The sequence below is a fragment of the Parasteatoda tepidariorum genome, chromosome 6 (genome assembly GCF_982258835.1).
Source record: "Parasteatoda tepidariorum strain Cologne lab strain chromosome 6, Ptep-v5.0, whole genome shotgun sequence".
In the NCBI taxonomy this organism is placed as follows: Eukaryota; Metazoa; Arthropoda; class Arachnida; order Araneae; family Theridiidae; genus Parasteatoda; species Parasteatoda tepidariorum.
Genome location: NC_141760.1, coordinates 2326221 through 2346786, shown reverse-complemented (window position 1 = coordinate 2346786; position 20566 = coordinate 2326221). Strand labels below are relative to the sequence as shown.

At 31.1% G+C, this 20566-nt stretch overlaps 1 protein-coding gene across 2 annotated transcripts in view; it reads right to left on the bottom strand.

Annotated features, from left to right (window-relative positions):
- Positions 1 to 20566, bottom strand: part of sdt (MAGUK p55 family member stardust) — a 176593-nt gene that overhangs the window by 109041 nt on the left and 46986 nt on the right. For both annotated transcript variants that reach the window (XM_016049176.4, XM_071179143.2), the window contains exon 3: positions 1502 to 1559. In XM_016049176.4, the coding sequence (XP_015904662.1) occupies positions 1502 to 1559 (58 nt within the window). The remainder of the gene's footprint in view (positions 1 to 1501; positions 1560 to 20566) is intronic.

Genomic DNA, 20566 nt, shown 5'->3' with positions numbered 1-20566 from the left:
TTTATGGAATTATCTTTAGATAAACAAATTTTTTAATTATATGCAAAATGTTTTCAATTCACTTAAAAAATTTCTTCAGATTTAGCGAAATTCGAAAGAGATAAATTAACATGGAGTTCAATTTTCGAACTGATGTCCAAACTCAGTTATCTGGACACTATTACCCAGATTGTGGCTACTCCTCATTTTTTGGGGGTCAAATCCGTCGAAAAAAAATGTATGTTTATTTAGTGAAAGTATGTTTTTTTTTTGTTGGATTTCGTAACTTAAAATATCATCTGCTCTAACTCATAGGCATTTGTAAGGCCACTCTTTCGAACCATTAAGAATGAGTTCTAGAGCGTTAAGATTCGATCATTAGATCAAAAGTTATTCAGCGTAGTCCATTTTTTTGGCGCACTGTACATTGAACAATTACAAAGAACATCCCCACGTTATAGCCTCTATTAAAGCTACAAATTATTTGCTTCAGTGTGAAGGTATACGGACCCTAAAAGTTATTAGGGAGGGGGAGGGGGGTTAGCAATATGGAAAGTAGGAAACCAATATTTTGGGCAGGGAGGAGAGACGTCGAAATACTTCACTTCATGCGTACTTTGCAAAAAATAGGAAACTTTTTAAAAATATCAAAGAATTCTTTCCAGGCAATTATAAAATTCGAATATTCCAAATAATTCGATACAAGAAAGGTTTTTAATAATTATTTATTATTTTATTTAAATGGATCGAAATAGTTTTGAGAAGTAAAGGACACGAATTTTTATATCCATTTTCAGCAATCTCATTTTAAGTAACAAAATTCAAAATTTGAACGGAATCGGAAAGGTGAGTTCTAGAGAAACTGTTCGCGAAACTACAAATAAAATAAAAAAATGGAATTTTTGTTTTTATTTTCTTCTTTTTCTTATAGTTTCAGGTCGAGATCGCCCTATACACATTTATAAGTCGATGGATGCAAAAATCAGAATTTTCTACCTTCAAGAAAGTTTAAAAATATCTTGCAATAAATAAAATTATAAAAATTAAATTTGATACAAACGATCATTAAAAAGCTTGAAAAATTGCGTCGGTCTTTCAGTTTTGTGCATGACTTCGTTGTTTTGATTCATACCGATTAATTAAGTGTTCAGTTTTTTTCACCGAAGAACGGATAATCAGATAATTCAAAATAAATCAATTTAATTATTATATTTTTTTTAAGTAAGTCTGTTATGACTCCTATTTTTATGAACAAAATTATGTAATTATTTATGAAAGTTTTAATGATATAATGATAATGTTGAAAATTATACTTCGAATATCTTTAATATTAATATCTTCTGAATTTTTACCTTTTTTTATTAGATTTTTTAGATAACGGAAAGAAATATGTTCTTCCTGGATTTTTACAGTTATTGCAATTAATTTTGCCATTTTATTTTGCTTGTCAACTAAAAATGTACTATTTATTTAATTCAATAAAAAGTTTGTCTCGAAATGGAAGTAATAAAAATAGGCTTACACTTCTCCTGTGACTTCTTGGGTCTTATACGTAGGCATATTGTTCGAGAGTGAATACACTACAAAGAAAAAAACAACATATAATTTTATTTGCTTTATGACAACATTCATTATATCATTATATATATATATATATATATATATATATATATATATATATATATATATATATATATATATATATATATATATATATATATATATATATATATATATATAAATATATATGGGTGATTCTTTTTAATCATGACAATTCGGACCAAAAAATTTCTTCAAATTTTAAGTCTTCAAAATAATCCAAATTTTTTTTTTGTATACCTCTTTAGTTACACTTATTAATATCTTACAGACAGCAGTGTAGTTTATTGACATTTGCTAGAAGAAAAAAAATAGAAATTTACCAAATCTTGAATGCCAGGAAAATGACATATTAGCTTAGAAGTTTAAAAAACAGTGATTTTAAGTTAACAGTGAGCAACTCAACTTAAGCCTTTATGTTAGATGGACCATAAATTGCTTAAATTAATTCTTTTTATCCACAGTAGAAAGAATCAAAAAAAATTTCTGTTACTGATATGTACAGAATAAAACTGTGTATAATAATCAATCATTAAATAAATAAATAACCTTGATTACATCCAAGCATATTACAACCATACATGAACTTGGTATTAGGTTAATATTTGCTTTCCCTCCTTACAGTATTAGCTGTTAAAAAAATGTCTGGTAACACTTCAATGTCCTGGCTTTCATAAGCCAGGATAATGACAAATTCGCCATTTTATAGCATATAACTTTACTTTAATGTAATATTTTGGCCTAAGACGTTTATATTCTGCAGCAAACAACAGGATTTCTCAAAATAACTCAGATAAATCTATGTAGTTTATGTTATTAATGACTTCAAGAAGTTAGGAAAATGACAACACAAAATTTACTCATCTTGAAAAATTTTTTGAAATAGATTTTGAACCAGAAAATTGGCCCTTTATTCATGCAACAATACATGTTCTTATAGGAGGGTATCGAATCTATCTATTAACATAAGATATTGATTGCTGGCTCTATCTATTTCGGTTATAAACCACTAAATAAAAGTAGCCAGGAAACTGACAGATTTTCTTGGGGAAACAAATTATTGTCAGAAAAAATTATTTCAAACTAAGTTTTTGTAAATAATATCTTCTGCGTATATTCTAGAAATGCTTACACCGATAAAAAAAATTAGATATTAAAAAAATTATAGGAAGTTTTGAAGCTAGTTATTATTGGAAACATTGTTTGTGACATGCCAGAAACATGAAATTTTAAAGTTCAATTAAATTTTTTAACTATAGAAAACAGTCAATGCTAGTGCAAAGTCATTTTAAAATACTAACAGCAATGCTATTTATTAATTTTTTTTATAATAAGTTATTTTAGTATTATAGTATTAGATCTTGGAGCAAGGGACAGTGAATTGTCATATTTCGTGAGAATCACCCATATATCACAAATTATTTATATTTTGAAAACATTTATGTGTTACTGTGAAAAACCGTATTTCAGAAAATATCGAATGTCCGAATCCAAATCGCACATATCATTGCTTACATCAGGAAATGTCAACAATGAGTAAAAATTTTGTATCGAATTTCAATCATTTCATTAATAAAGTAGAAACATTTGCCGGAGGAATAAGATTTTTTATTCAACATTTACTGAATGTCGAAAGAATAAAAATGAAATTTTCATTCACCAAAGTGACTCATGTGAATATCAGCATTCCTTTGTGGATATGGACATTTATTCATTTCGGTCTTTCATAATAACGCGTAATTTATTTTGTGTGAGTTTTGTAATTAAAAAAAAAAAAAAGACTTCAAAATCATTTTCAAATTTGTACTATACATAGGTTTCTACTCTATGAGAGTTTCGCCATTCTTTGGTGATTAGATCCAATTTTTCTTGTCTCATCCCTTAAAATGCACTTTTTCCTTCATATTTGGACTCACGTGTACATAATACATTGTATAATCAATTTAACATGGTATTTCGCATGTATGCACTTCTTTATTAACCACCCATAAAATCGTTCCTTACCTCGAACTGAAGAGATATTTTAATCTCAATATCATCTGTGACTTTTTCATTCGGTTGCATTTTTTTTTTAGCTTGGAGCGAGTCTATACAAAAGAAAAATTATGGAAAAGTCAGTTTTTTAGTCCGAAAAGAACTGCACTCTTCTCTTATTTTGACAGGGAGTCCATAAATATTGGGACATTGAGTTCAGGTAGGGCATCTCAAAAGAATCGCCCGGCGAGCCACTAAAGGTATCTCTTCATTATGAACGGGTTGTTCTTGCCCATTTGAAACGGAACTTTTAATAGCGAAATTATCCTAGCCTTACATAAATTTTACGATCTCCAATATTTATTTTCGTCTTCAAATAGGCACAGAGCGGCTATTTTATTTTATTTAATGAGTTACTTGTCATGATTGCCAATTTGGCTACCAAATCATAAAATTATGATGTAAGAGCTATCACCGTGTCTATTTGAATGAAAATTTTGATTAGAGAAAGTGTTATTACAAAATCATAAAATTAAAGATAATTTGTCTATTAAAAGTAACTTTCAAATGCGCAAAAACAACCAGTTCAAAATGGGGAGACGCCTCTAAAGGGTTGTTATGTAATTCTTTTGAGGTGCCCTACCTGAACTTAAAATTTGTCCCAATATTTATAGGACACCCAATCTATGCAAATGAAACTATTTTTTTCCAACGCTAGTACCCTTCGAAGTAATGTTCGAAATTTAGACTAATACAAAAAGTATTGTAATAGTTATTAACCTTAATTCTTGAGAAGTTAAATCAATATAATTTATGAAATAGCACTGAAATCATAGTTTAATTGCCTTGATCAATTATCTTCACCAAGGAATAGAAAAACAATAGTTTGAAATTGATATTTATCGAATTACATTAACAATTCATTTATTTCTCTTAAATTAATCTCATGAAATTCACTTGCATAATACTCAGTACTCTACTCTTTTATAATATAATCGAAGTAAAAAAAATTCCTCAACCAATTCAATGTACAGTGGGCAATATATATATATATATATATATATATATATATATATATATATATATATATATATATATATATATATATATATATATATATATATATATATATATATATATATATTTGAAATATATTGCCCACTGTACATTGAATCAGTTGAAGAATTTTTTTATATATATATCACCCTGAATAACTTGCGCTCTAATGATCAAATTTTCGCGTACTAAGTGTCTATCTTAATGCTTCCTGAGGATGACCTGAAATACGCAAATTATTTATTTCTTGCTAAGTATTAATTAAGTTACGAAACCGGTCACAAAAACATACTTTTTCTGAATAAACATATATATATATATATATATATATATATATATATATATATATATATATATATATATATATATATATATATATATATATATATATATATATATATATATATATATATATATATATATATATATATATATATATATATATTACATTCCTAACCTTCGAAATATAAGGAGGAGTAGAGCGCAATCTGGGAAATAGGGTCCCCATAGTTTGGTGAGGAGAATGATCCAAAGTTCAGAATCCTTAATGTTAATTTCCCTTTTTGCGTTTTTGGTCATATTTTTAAAACTAATTAAGCTTAACTTACGAGGTTACTTACGGTTACGCTTATTAAGGTTAACTTACGAGGTTACTTACGGTTACGCTTATTAAGGTTAACTTACGAGGAACTTGACTTCCGCACGCGTAAAGTAAAATTTCATTCATACTTTTTTGCGAATAACCGATTGCTTTTTCTTTAAATTATAAAATACGATGTTTCTTTTTTAGTCGTTTAAAAATTTATTCATAATTTAATAAAGATATCTGAATAAAACATTTTATTGAGTGAAAACATTTTATTCAACGAATGTTGAGTTATATAAAAGCATGTTTCAGATTGAATGGGATTATACATCAGTTTTTTTTAATCTTATTTTTTAGTTTATTTTTTCAATAATTGATAAAATTTCAATAATGCACAAACATATGCAAAGATTTGTATAATATTTTTATCAATTTCTTCAATATATATTTTATAATTATCAATACGAATACGTATTCAGCATTTTTAAGCATCTTAAAATTTCTCAACATCTTATATATCGTCCTGATCTTAAAATAAATTTGCAAATTACCTGTCCGTGCGTGCTTCGCAGAATAATTTTACCAACTATTTAATTAAATTTCTCAAAACATTTCTCAAAATCTCATTCTTTACGCTACCACGTAGGAGAGAGTTGGACAAAATGGGATACCATTATTTTTAACGGGATATTTTTATTTACTACCGAATATCTGTTTAGAAAAACCATACATTATTTTTTTTTGTTGCTACAACATTTATTGAAGCACACAAAAAACAAATTTTCAACTAATTTTAATGACTGTGAAGTAGAAAAAAAATTAATTTCCAAACTCTTACATATCCCGTTTTAGCATACCTGGGTTGGATAAAACGGGATAGGGTTTACAATGTTTCATTTTTTGCATAAAACTTAGTGAAAAGCATAATTAACTGACAGAGAACTGCAAAGCAAAATGTCTATAAATTATATTCATGGGATTTTACTGTTCTAACACTTTTATATAGATTGTTATTTTATAAGTAAGTACACAAAAAAATATTATGCTACATTTGCTTTTAAAGACTATGAGTTTTCAAACATGAAGGCTTATTTCCGCAATTTTCGTTGTCGAGATGTGCCTTGTGCTTTTAAGAGAGATTTCTTAGCAGCCTTTTCTTCAATTTTCTTAGCTATTTTTTGTAGTTTAATCATCCTTTCCTTTTCTTCCATTTCTAATTCACTTTCATATGGAGATGATGTTATTACTACAGTTTTTTTCTTTCTTTTATCAGCCATTTTTTTTGGGCGAGGTCCCTTTACTTGAGGTACAGGATTGAAAAGGGTAACTTAGGGGGATAATACTAAAAGGTAGTATTATCCCCCTAAGTAGGAGGGTTCTAATCCTTTCTCCCTTGAAAATGTTGCAGATTGGTCTTCTCCTACGATGTCCCTCGAAGATGTGTGTCCAGCCGTGTTAAAACAATTATTAAAACTAACTCTCCATTGATGTCGCAACATCCCTGAAAGACTCTTTAATAATCAAGTATTTAAATTCTTCAGTAAACAAAGAGAAGAAATTCTTTTTAGAATTGAATGTAGATTGAATTGAGATATCCAGAAAATTAAGAAGTTTATATGTAAAGAAGCTCAAGTCCTCATCAGAGAAATACATTACAATTAGTTCTAAAGAAAGATGTGAAATCCTAGAGTCGAAAATAAAATACATAATAATGAACGTTAATAAACAAAATTTGCTTTACTGTATAAAGAGACTAAATTTTTCAAAAATATGTGTAGCTATTATAAATAAGTTTTTCTAAAAGCCTAGGCCTACATTAATATATGGCTATTTTAAAATGTAATAATCTAACAAATTAACAGATGGATAAAACGGGACATAAAAAACTCTATCCCGTTTTATCCAACTCATAAGTGTCCCGTTTTGTCCGACTCCGACACTTTTTAAAACAAACATGGCTGCTGCCTAAATGTGAAAAGAAAATTAAAAAGACTGCCCATAAAAATATTGGTAAATAAATGGTTAATCAAATTTAATACTCACCGGAATTTTATTCCCATATATGTACATAGTACAATGTAAAAAAACAACGAGCGTAAATGTAGAAAATGGCAAAAAATAGAGTAAAAAAGTTCTGAGACTTATAATTTTCTATCAAATAGTGATCTCGAGGCGGGACGCACCGAGAATAATATAATCACGGTCGAATAACACGTTTTTGTCGTTGTCTACGAGATAGCTGCAATAGTCTGGTCCCTAGGCGACGTATCCCGTTTAATCCAACTCTCCCCTAGATTATTTTTCTATTAATATACCAATTAATTGTTTTAGTACTTCAATTTATGTTTTCCTTTAAAGTAAAGTTCCTCTTTAAATTATTGTCAAGCTTCTATTGAAAGAAAACTTATAATTATTTCCAGCTAGCTGAAAATGAAATCTTATTCAGAAATTAAAAATATTCTGCTGATCAAAATTATTCGATGCAGAACAGCTGACTATTTACTAAGCATAGTAATTTTTTTTTTTTTTAAAAATAAAGATAAATTATTGATTTTTTTTTATTATTTCTTATTTATTTGAGTAATGAAAAGTAAATGAGTATGTGTGCCAGGCAAACAATACAACAGCTAGCTTTGTTTTTTAAATGAACAAAAATATAATTTTATTTCGACGTTCAAAGTTATTCTTCCTAGCTAACGTTAAGAAAGTAAAAAGGATAATGTTGAGAAAATTTGCTTAAAAAAGTTTTTAATATTATTTCTTAAATTCAGCACAATTCAAATATCAGGAAAATGTTCGATATGCCTCATATTTTTAAACAACTACTAAATAAAAAATTGTAAAAAAATTCCAAAACCATGCTATTTTTAGAATCCTCCACTCAAAAATTATTCTTTTTCTAACATTAGTCTTTTTTCTACTTAAATTACCTATAATAATAGTTTTAACTCACCTTTTGAAGAAATTATGAATACAAATTTCTTCTAATATTTCGTAATAAGGAAACAAGAATATTAATGATTCACTGATAATCGTTTCATTGAACTGCAGAAATTAATTTTTTTCGAAATAATCAGCCTTGCAACTATTTAACTTTTATTCTTTGGACTAGGGGTTATTTCATGTATGTCATTCGCCTTTGAAATTTCAAATATAAAATGCAAAAATTACAAGAATGCGTAAGCTGACTTTAACTAATATTAAAAATCGTCGGTGAAAGAAGTTATCTCATGAGAAGAATGTCATAGTTTAAAAAGTATTGTGAAAACTGTAACAATTGTTACTTTTTTTTAATTAGGAATATTTTAAATCTAATTTTTTTTAAAGTTTTTAAATTATATTTTTTAATGAACAAGCGAAATGCATGTGTACATAATATCCATTTTTTTTACTGCAAACCAAGTTTACTTAGTATCATTCGCAAATCTTATGAAGGGGCAAATTCTTGAGCCCAAAGAGTGGACTCTTACATTAATAGGTAGCTAACTTAATTAAAAATTCTAACTTGGAAAATTACTTGATATTTTGAAAATGCTACAAAGCATGCGTATTTTTTTGAAATGGTTATTTACATAGTTTTCACATTGGCCGTCAGTTTTCCCTTGAAACAAAAACCTTGACGCTAGTAAGCAGCCAAAAACTAAATTATTATCAATTATTATCTTTTAACTTTTTATGAAAATTTTTTCCAACCTTGCTATTTAAACACTATGATCCGCTGCAATATGTTTCTGTTTCAGTCAAAATATTGACATTTTTCTTAAATTTTTACAATTAACATACATCCACATAGTTAAAGAAATTAACATTTTTAAAAATTTGAAATCATTTTTTCAAACAGCGCATCTCTAACAATATTTCGGTGAATCAGAGAATTTATAAATTCGGATATTTATAAGCACAGAATGATCAATTCTTTACTATAACTAAAATTTTGCAACCCATTAAAGTTTTTAAAAATCAAATTAGTTTTGGGAAAACTATAAAAAATAATAGACTCCATGAACTTTTATTTTACACATAAATCTCAAATATAGTTTAACATAAAATTACTAAAAAAAATGGTCATTTAAAGAGTTAATGTCCCGCAGTGGACTGATCGTTAAGACACGGTTCCCAGCAGATCACCGAAGTCAAGCATCACTGGCTACGGTCAGTGTTCGGGTGGGTGACCACTTGGATCAGTCTGCGTAGCGACCGAGGGTGTGCGGTATTGGTCCTCGCTAAACTGTGCTACCATAAAGTGCTCGACTTCGCGTGCAGGTCGTCGGGCTACCGAAGCGGGGTTGCCATCCCCTCCGCAGAGGATCAAAATTGTGATGGCATGTCTTCGGATCATCCTCCGGGATGTTTCCCAGACCGTCGCCAATAGCCCATTTGTGCAGCTCTAGTGCGACGTAAATCAACAACAATAAAGAGTTGACAATGCAAATAGTTTTGAGAAACTAAGTTTTTTGCATTATTACATAAAAAATTCGGATTTAAAAATAAATTCAGATGCTGATTACAACTTTAAATCGTAATAAGGAATTTATTAGTAATAAGGAATAATAAGTAATTAATAGGAAATTTATTTCGAATTATATATCTTTATAATTATGAACTTTCAACTTATAAATACAATTTATTTACCTCAAACACCATCTTGTAGCTGCATAATAAGATATATTCAATACCCGACTAATTTCTAAGATGCATTTTCCATCTTCGTAAGTCCCGCAGTGGACTGATCGTTAAGACACGGTTCCCAGCAGATCACCGAAGTCAAGCATCACTGGCTACGGTCAGTGTGCGGGTGGGTGACCACTTGGATCAGTCTGCGTAGGGACCGAGGGTGTGCGGTATTGGTCCTCATTAAACTGTGCTACCGTAAAGTGCTCGATTCGCGTGCAGGTCGTCGGGCTACCGAAGCGGGGGTGCCACCCCCTTCGCAGAGGATCAAAATTGTGATGGCATATCTTCGGATCATCCTCCGGGATGTTTCCCAGGCCGTCGCCAATAGCCCATTGTGCAGCTCTAGTGTGACGTAAATTAACAACAACAGCAACCATCTTCATAAAGTGGCACTATTTAACCTCTTAGAATGTCGAAGCAGTGGGATATTATTTTCTCTAATTCATCAATTAAAACTAGTAAAATTTTAATTATAATTAGCAATTCGCTAAATAGTCTACAATGCAAAATACAACGAAAAGCTCCAAGTAAAATTTACTTTGCAATTTACTAGAGGCATTGACGCCAACTTTTTAGGAATTAAAATTTTTTCAAAGATTTGAAACCTTTTTTTTTTTAAATTCTGAATTTTTATTTAGAAAAATAAAGTTTTGCGCTCCTAGTAGAAAACATCTGTATTTTAATATTTTAACAGGACTTATATGTCCTTAATAAGGTAAGAAAACTGGGGTATCAGTATCGTAATTATAAAGTTATCATTAAATTTAAAATTAAATTTTGAAACCCAACATTTCGTGACTACAAATTTACAAGTTTTTGAAATTAAATATTGAATGTTGAGGTGAATATGAACATAACAAAATACATCTGAGTTTTGCTGCCACATTTTTAATTTCTTAAGGACTTTACGAACTCTACTTAAAATGAGACTATCGTATCAGTGTCGTATACATCGGTAAAGAGAGTGAGAAACGTAAAATAAGTTTGTAAATGAAGAAATAAAACAAAGAAACTTCAGTTGCCATATTTGGAGTTAAATAAGTAACTGATCACAATCCAAGAGCTTAGTGAAAGAACATGTTGAGCAGATTTGAAAGGAACATGTTTAAAATAGTCAGTTTTGGAATGTATAGAAGCATAGGGATGCTATTTGCAAATCATGCTCATTCAAGAAAACCATGAAACTCAAATATTTGTCAGAATGACCTTTAATATAAAATAATAAAAATACAGCATATATACATATATATATATATATATATATATATATATATTGTAATTTTGTTATTAAAGATCATTACATTCCGACAAATGTTTGTTGATATATAATGGATGCGAAGTTTTATTCACTGTACATCATAAAAGGGGAATAAAACTGATAAGGTGCGATGATTCATGGCAGTATGAGAAAGTGATCTACTGATTACGTTGATTACGTTATGTCGAAAGTTCGAATGAGTTAGCGCACGCGAGCATGAAATGGAGGGACGTGTAAAGGTCTAGCGTCATACAATCGCACCAAGCTTGATGGAGAGACATCTTACATAAGAGGATGAGATTTGCAGGACATCACACGATAGTAATAGGCCAGAGAGACAATTGTAAGGTGTATAATTTTTAACATCATTTCAAAGAATATTATATTATATGACAAATTACAAAATCTGTTTGCAACGAAATCAGTCAATTAGTTTCTGAGATAGCAAATTTAAGCAAATAATTTAAAGGACTGTATATTTAAAATGGATGTCAAAAGAAATTTCAACAGATGTATTGACCAGATTATTGGGACCCTATTTTCCAGATTGCTGCTCCCCCCCCCTATCTTAAGGAAGGTTTAACAATCGAAATCCGTCGAAAAAATGTATGTTTATTAAGAAAAGGCATGTTTTTGTGTTTGATTTCCTTGCTTAAAATATTGTCTGCACAAATTAATTAACATAATTGAGAGGTGGCAGGCCCTCAGAAAATTAAGTATGATACGTGAAAATTCGATAGTTAGATTAAATATTTATGCAACGTGTTTCATTGAACATATTTTAAATAAATAAAAAAGAAAATTTGTGTATGTGAAAAAAATTTCTCATTTTGAACGTCCACTGTCCCCTTAATAGGACTGCGAATATACACTTTTTACTTTTCTTCCATTATGTTTGAAGAGGGGAAAATGACGATGAAATTTAAATAAATTCTAGGTATATCAACATGTTTATTTTTATCAGAAGTTTAAAATCGTGGTGCTGCCATCTTTTAGACAAATTTTTGAGTTAATTCTTTTTCTAAGACGACCCACATATTTGTTTTATTGCCCTGCTGATATCTCTCTCAACTCATTCTTACTGAAGTGGAAAATAAATAGTATTTTATTCTAGCTCAAAATTCAACGTAAAATAGAATGATTGTAAATTAGCATATTTTCCACTCAAATGCAACAATCATTTATAAACTCTTAAACAATGCGATAAGAGTTTTTTGAGATTGCTACCCCCATCTCCAGTCTTTAACGTTTAGTGCTGTAGGGCTAAAATATTAAAGGTTCATAATTTATATATTTACTCTCTTCTAATAGATAATAAATTTAAATGAAGAATTTGTTCCTAAACATTTATGATAATTTTAATTTACAATTAGTTTTCATGAAACTAAGGGATTATATGCAGGGGCTAAACATTGAATATCCATCCTTACTCATAAAAAATTTTGATCAAAATAAAAAGAACGTCTTTTAATGTTTATAAATAACTTTTTAGATAAAATAACGTTCAGTATTCAGCGCTATTAGTAGAGAGCTACTGCTGGTCAGTGAACTATAAAGTGACTTCTCACAAGAAACTGTCAATATCGTTCATCGAATCGTAATAATTATTACGATACGATAATTAACACCTTAACATCATATCCCTCCACAGAGAGTTAATACTTATACACACAAACAAAGAAATAAGGGCAGAAATAAGAAAAAAAGATTAAATTGATGTCGAATTTAATGACAAAAGTGTCAGGCCCCATTATACTGCATCAAACATAAAAGATATTATTCCGCACTTTAAAGAGATCAAACATTATTGATATAAATTAAGTCTTTGGCTCAAAAAAAAAAAAAAAAAAAATAGAGAACGAGAGAGAGAAAAAAAAAGAGAGAAAAAAAAAAGATAAACACTCAAAACTCTAGATAAAAGATAGCATTCACACTCTAAATTTACAATGCGTGAATTGGTACAAAAATTATTTGCCAATTAGAAATTAATTTCAAATGCAAAAATAGGTGTTAAAATAATATAATAAATCTATAGCATTAACTAATCATTGTCGTTTAATTGAATCCACGTCGTCATGATAAGGGATTCAAAGTACAGGGTGTTCCAAAATTATCTTTACAACTTCAAAAATTCATAACTTCGAACATAAACAAGATATTTATATTCTGTCTTTTGCATGTATTACTGCAACTAATAAAGTTTTTTTTTCAATAGGCTGAAAAGTTTTAAGTGAGGATGTGGACACCACAACAGAAAGCTCAATGCGTCTCATGGCCGTATTCGCTCCACATTTTCTGGACTTGTGCTGGGTCGTCCGGCTCCACTTTTATGCAATACTGATCCGGTGCTCATGAAGCTTGTGTGCCATGCACGGATGGAGGGTCTGGATGGTGGGTCTCTTTGGAAATTTGTCCTGAAGTTCCGTTGAACCTGTGTATCTGATTTCGTCTCTATGAACCATGAGACACATTGAGCTTTCTGTTGTGGTGTCCACATCCTCACTTATAACTTTTCAGCCTATTGAGAAAAAAACTTTATTAGTTGCAGTAATACATGCAAAAGACAGAATATAAATATCTTGTTTATGTTCGAAGTTATGAATTTTAGAAGTTGTAAAGATAATTTTGGAGCACCCTATATAAGTGAGAAAACCCAGCATTTCTAGTTAAAGTACAATAATTATTTTGACTATCAAAATATATTTAAAGAAGAAATATTTTATTACTTATTTTATTTTACTCTATATTGGTAAGTTTGTTTTCTGCTTCTCTTTCAATTTGAACTCCAACAATTACATTTTTAATTATTCGAGACATAGAGGCAATATAAAGAGTAATTATTTTCTTAGGATAATTATTGTTTATTTTGAAATGTCTCTCGTAAAGTAAGGCGTCCTGAAGAGAATCTTTCCGTTTTTTCCTTTAGGTTTTTATTGTATTTCAAAGTTTCTAATATATCAATGTATATTATTCAAAAATAGTCGAACAGTTTAATGAATAAGTCGGTTGAATAGTTTATGAGAAATTTAAAGCCTATAATTATTATAACAGTAAATTTTTATTTCTCAGGGTTGAGTTCACTTTTGGCTTATTTCGCCATATCTCGGGAGTTTTTTAAGAGAATTAAAATCAATTTGGACACTATCATAAAATTATTTATTTCATATAAAATTTCATGTAAAAAGTAATCTTTAATGCTTATTTGAAATGATTTGTGGAAGAATCAGCTAAGTGGCATTTCAGTGAAATTGAATAAATGAGCTTTAACGTTTATTCGTTCCTCGCTTTTGTTACTTAGTCAAATTTATATGTTTTTAGTATATTTGTGGATACATAAAAATTTTTGGGGTATATTTATTTAATCCTAACACTTTTTAAAAAGAGGATTTCTAAAGATTTTTATGCGCAACATCTATTTGTTTTTAAAGTTTTTCAAGGAAGATAAATCTTGTTTGAATAATAAATGGTTTTTGTTTGGAAATAAATATACATATGTTAAGCTTATATTCACGAAGTAAAACTTTAGCAACCTCAATTTAGGACAAAGTGACATCAAGTTTTATTTAGCCTTGTGAATCCTAAACACAGTTTAAAACGAATCTACTTTCACGGAATAGATTTTTTTTTACCTGTTTTTATCGCTAATACTGAAGTTCATCCTAAGACTGAATAAAATTATTTTGATTAGTTTTAATACAAAAACTATCTTTTGCTGCTGAAACGCATGAATTATTCAAAACAATTTCTATAAAAATGAGAAATTTCAATCAAAAGGATATTTTTTAATTCATTATTAATGTTTATAAAACTGTTATGTTTATTTTTCCTATCGTGATAAACTAGACAATCTTTAGCTGTGCGACTCTCAATTTTCTTTTTATCATTTCCGTCGTTGAATCCACTCAATGGATACACAGACTTAAAAATAAATGAGAAACACCTGTTTAAAGAATCCAGATTACCTTCAAGAAGAAATTTCTTACGTGGAACTAATCAGCATTTGCAGAAAATGGAGGCAGAAATCACGAAAATCTCTCATAGTTAGCCCGATGCCAAAGGAGCTCTCCTTAATCAAAATATAATTTGTATCAGCACTGCGATCTCTGTTGCCAGGCAGCAAAATAAAATCTCACCTCTACGCTTGTGGTGAGAAAAGTAATGGCAACTTTTTACTTTTTTAAAATGACATAAAACAAGTTGAGCGTAGGTAGTAAAATGCAAGGTGAATGACGACATCTAAAATCGGTTATACACTATAATACGCGTAACAATGCAAAGATGTTAGAGTGATGCGTTTTATCCAACAAATCTGTTATGCATAAAATCGAGCTACCAACGAAGGAAAGACGATAATGATTAAAACATGGACAAGCGATTAAGATGTGATGAAACCTAACAGCAAGTGAAGGTGAGTCAACAGGGTATTGCCGATTCTAAGTCTAGTTAGCTTAAATTCAGCACTACGCAAGCGCAATACAAGTAAGGGATCTAAACTAGATTTAGGAGCATGCAATTTATTAAAAACTTGGTTATGCCACTGTTGCTGCCACAGGGATTTGATAAACTGGCGAATATGTACTCTTACATCTGAGAAAGGAATAGGCACGGTCAGAGGAGTACTATGCTGCTGTGTCTGCTAAACCATGGTCAGGGATTCCTACATGACTTGGAATCCAGCAAAACCAAATGTCGAATCCATCCTTGTTAAGGTGAAGTAGCAGATGCTGAATTAAACATAAAATAGGATGAGTTTCAGATTTAAAATTTCCCAACTGGTGCAAGACGCTCATACTGTCCGAATAAATAAATATTTTTGCGCAGACCGTGCTGCTATAAGTCATAATGCTAAAGGAATAGCAACGGCTTCAGCAGTGAAAACGGAACAAATATCAGGAATTTTGTATCTGTGCGTAGGCATCAGCAATGATGACACTTCAGCCAACATATCCAGGAGATTTTGTGCCATCTGTATAAATCGGGACGCACTGAGAAAATTGACAACGATGAGAAATGAAAGGTTGTTGAAATATGCATGGTGATACAAGAGATATATTATATATATCAAATAGAGAATAAAAACGATATGGTAAAACAGTCCAGGGAGAAATAAGTAGGTGATCTACCGATTGTGTTAGTGAATCTAAAATAGAGAATGTTTAAATGTGTGAACGCATACGAGCTATAAATGGGCGAACATGAGATGGTCGAGCATCATGTAGAGGCATTAAATTTATTGGAGTAACGTCGCGCTGTTAAGGGTGTGAGGCTGAAGATATGATGCGGCAGTAGTGTGTTAAGGACAGTATCATTCTGCGTAAATCTAATGATAGCTGGTGATAGATAACTTATAAGCTTTAAACAGTTGACGTGCGAAAGACACCGCTACAAATGGGTAATACAGTGTTATGTACTGTATCTAGGCGTTTTTGTCTGGAAGCAGAGGCAGTACCATAAACTGTACATGCATAGTCTGATCGCGACAGTATAAGCGCTTGGCAAATTTTCTACAGCCCAGTGCGGTCTGCACCCCATTCCGTGTTAGAAAGCACCCGTAAAATATTTAAGACTTTTTTGCATCTTTTCCGTAATTGTTTTATATGAGGCACAAAAGTAAGCTTATGATCGAAAATAACTCCAAGAAATTTCGTTTTCATCACGATGGGTATAGCGATGTTATGAATATGAATAATATGATCCTTGTGAAGTCGAAGAAAATGTATACATGAGCTTTTAGAGGGTGAAACGGTAGGACAATTTTCATCGCACCAATCTACAATGTTATTGACAGCAAGTTGAAGTTGAATCTCTCTAGTCAAATCTTGAACACGAGATGTTAAGATAGTCAACATAAAGTGAGCCAAAAACTGTAGGTGGTAAAATTTTTAAGATGAGAGAAATATGAACTATAAAAAGCATGACACTCAGAACATTACCTTGTAAAACACTTTCAGATTGGACGAAGAGGTCAGAAAATGTATTGCCCAGTTTGACCCGAAAATATCTCAGACTCAAAAAGTCTTTGTTAAACATAGATAGGTGACGACGGAGGCCCGGATCAAACAATGCCCTTTAGAATGCCATATTATCATGTCCGATCTTACGCCTTCCGATATCGAACAAGATGGAGATGAAATGGTTAAGTCTGACTAAAGCATTACGAATACGTGATTCAAAAGAGACAATGTTATCCATAGTCGACCTGCCATTGCGAAATCCACTTTGAAAGTCAGGAATGAGTTTTTTCTTCTCGATGAAGTAAACTAGTCGAGAATTTATCATACGCTCGAATACCTTGCTGAGGCAGCAAGTCAGAACTATTGGGCGATAACTAATTGGTTCCATCGGCCTTAACATCGGTATCACAAGAGCCAGCAGCCAACTTGATGGATATATCACGCCTGAGCAATTCGGCGAGTTTCGTTAAATGTTAGGTTTTGTAATACTATGATTGACTGGATTTCCTTTTCCAAAGACTATTTCAGACAACTTATGGCATGAGCTGCGTGATCACCCTTGCAAAAAGGTGACAGTTCGCAGGAAATATCCTCATGGTCATTACTAGAGCAACGGGCACCTACAGGTCGACCACCGCAAGATTGTTTTAGAATGCCCAAACCTTTGACATTGATAGCAACACAAAGGATTTGGGACATAACCGGGCAGTTAATCAAAGTCATTTTAGCGTCAGCTGGTAGTTTGGATGACATAAAAGTGAGGATAAGGTGCTTCGTAGGGATGAGTTTACCATCCCTGCGAATCTTAATCCTTCTAACAGGTGTAACGCTTTGAGTTGAAGGCTTTCTAATATCATGCCCTCTGTATAATTTATGAATTCTGTTTTTGATACGACGCTGCAAGAGATATTTAGTGATCTATCAGGTGTGACTGTTAAATTAAATGAGCACATGGTGGTGCATGTTGATAAAATAGTAGCCTGTTTTGCAGAGGAGACTTCAGCTAAGAGGTCACCTGAGCGTAGCTTTTTTACAGAGGCAACTTCTTCCAGAATGGAAAGAAGAACCTTGAATATCAGAAATGGAGATATGTATTTGATGCTTTTGGGTTTGTCAGTGTCATCAAAAAGTAACGACAATAATCACATGGTGCAAGGAATATTCCACTGTTTTTTGTATTGGTGTGCGGAACTCAACACGGTACTATCTTCAGCCATAGAAAGTAAAAGCACTTCTACAACCAGCGTCGCCACATACCACGGAGTCCAAATTAGGGGGTGTAAATAACAAGATGCTGCTGCCACCAATTCGTTACTTAATATCGATGCTGCTGGCCGATAGCTATATGCCCATGAGTCACCCTGAAGCAGCCTCCGTCTTTAACAAGGTGCCCAGTAAGTGACCCCGGGCTTGACTCCAGCCAGCAGATGGCCTTCGTGACTAGCCGGTTGAGGCATACTGCTCAATTTGCACCTCCCGTTTACCTGTAGCACGGGCCAAAGCAGTGTGTTGGAGTACCATGATACCCCTTAACTACCAGGATCCTCTTTTCCAGGGACACGGGTCTCCACTCATGGGGAACACGTGGGTGGTCTCTTCCCATCAGGGTCCGATACAACAGGTTGGTAATTGAACACAGACGAAAAGCTCTCAGCAGTAAATTTGGCTACCACGACAAGAGATAGGGGAAAGTAGGAGTAAAGGGAGAAGAAAACGAAGGGAGGACAGATCACTAGGGTACCCCGGGGGCTGACTCCCAGTGTTAACCTAAAGAGGGTAAATCCCCTGAGGGGTATTTTGATCGATTGAATTTCTGATCTAATTTCGTTAAGCGATTGAGGAAAGCTACAAATAATATTAAATTAAAAAAAAACTAGAATTGTTTTAACTTGGTTAAATTTTATCTGCATATCTCTTTCAGTTTTGTGCATGATTTCGTAGCGTTAGCAATTACCTATTTATTGATTATTTAGTTTCTTTTTCAACCCTTATTAATAACGAGTATTCAACTTGAAACGATCATAAAATATTGAAAAAGCTTTTTAAGCACAAAATAATATTTATTTTCAACACGACTTTGCTCAGAATTAAATTCATTAACAGGGCAGAAATGAACTGCTAGTATCTGTCTGATAGTAAACCAGAAACAATAAAATTATCCGTCGAAGCCATATTTAAGAGCTATTTTTTTTCTTTCTATTTTTTAATTCCTCATTCGTAAAACAATTTATATTTCTACTTAATTTATTGCAACTGCTGTTTCAAATTTTCCATTTTCTCCCATCGTCTTAGCATTCGATGATAAGCGAGTGATTTTCAAGGATTGCTTGTTGACTATTTGTTGCTAAGTTGACTTGTTCTGTCACTCGAAAATTATTGAAATAGTGTTATTTACTTCGTCACTCACTTAGTATTTTCGGAACTAAAGATTTTGCTACATAAATGAATGTTATTTATTTAAATAAGAGTAAAAAAATTTAAATATTATTAAATATCAATTTCTTAAAAAATGACAATTCATCTTCTAAGCTCTTCATTTATTATTTTTCATTACTTTATTTAAAAAATTTTGTAAAAATTTGAATACCTTAAAACTTAAATATGTTTGATCACTATTAAGTGAAACATAATTATCAAGATTATTTTTTCACATGGAATTGAATGTGGATAAACAAGTTTTATAATTGAAAACAATGAGTTTCCGATTTGTTATAAAAGTAAGATTATGGGATAGCCATACTTCACCAACCAGAGCACGAGGTAAACTGATGTGTAGCGTTGGCTGCTGGTAGAAAACTTGTTTCTCAATATGAGTCATTGCAAGTTGGAGTGCAAGTGCTTTCTGTATCACCAAGTAAAGGTGAAATTATAGGAGCAGGGCACCGCTACAAGTTCTACAATTGTTCTGACTCAATTATTACCTTCCTATTTCGATGGTAAAGTCCGTTATTTTTCCAGAAAAATATCTGGTTTCGTCTCTTAATAAATAGTAAGAATGCATTCATGTGCATATTTGTTTAACAAACAAGACAACTCTTATATTGAATTGTTTTTTTTAATCTATTTTGCTTAACGATTGAAAAAATTAAAAAATTATTTTCAGGTAATTTCTAGATAATCCAGTCATTAATACCCTAAAAGTTTCTTCAGAAAAGTTAATCTACAAGATTTTGTTTCATAGGAAGTTTTGTTATGCTATTATAAATGATACATTCCCTTGTGACCGCTTTCCTTCTTTTTTTTCGAGATGTGAAGAAGAGAATTAAATTTCTTTTTAGATAAATAAGTGAGATATTGTTTGCGCTGAATCGAATGAGATCCATCCTACATTTTCATCGAAAAAGGCAAGTTATATATTTTTCAATAAAACTTTTTTATACAGATGAGATAATATTTCACTTCATTAGACTAATAGTTTTGAAGTTACAAGGGTTCTGGAGTACACGATCTTCATGATCGTGTACTCCAAAAATAATGCTTTATATG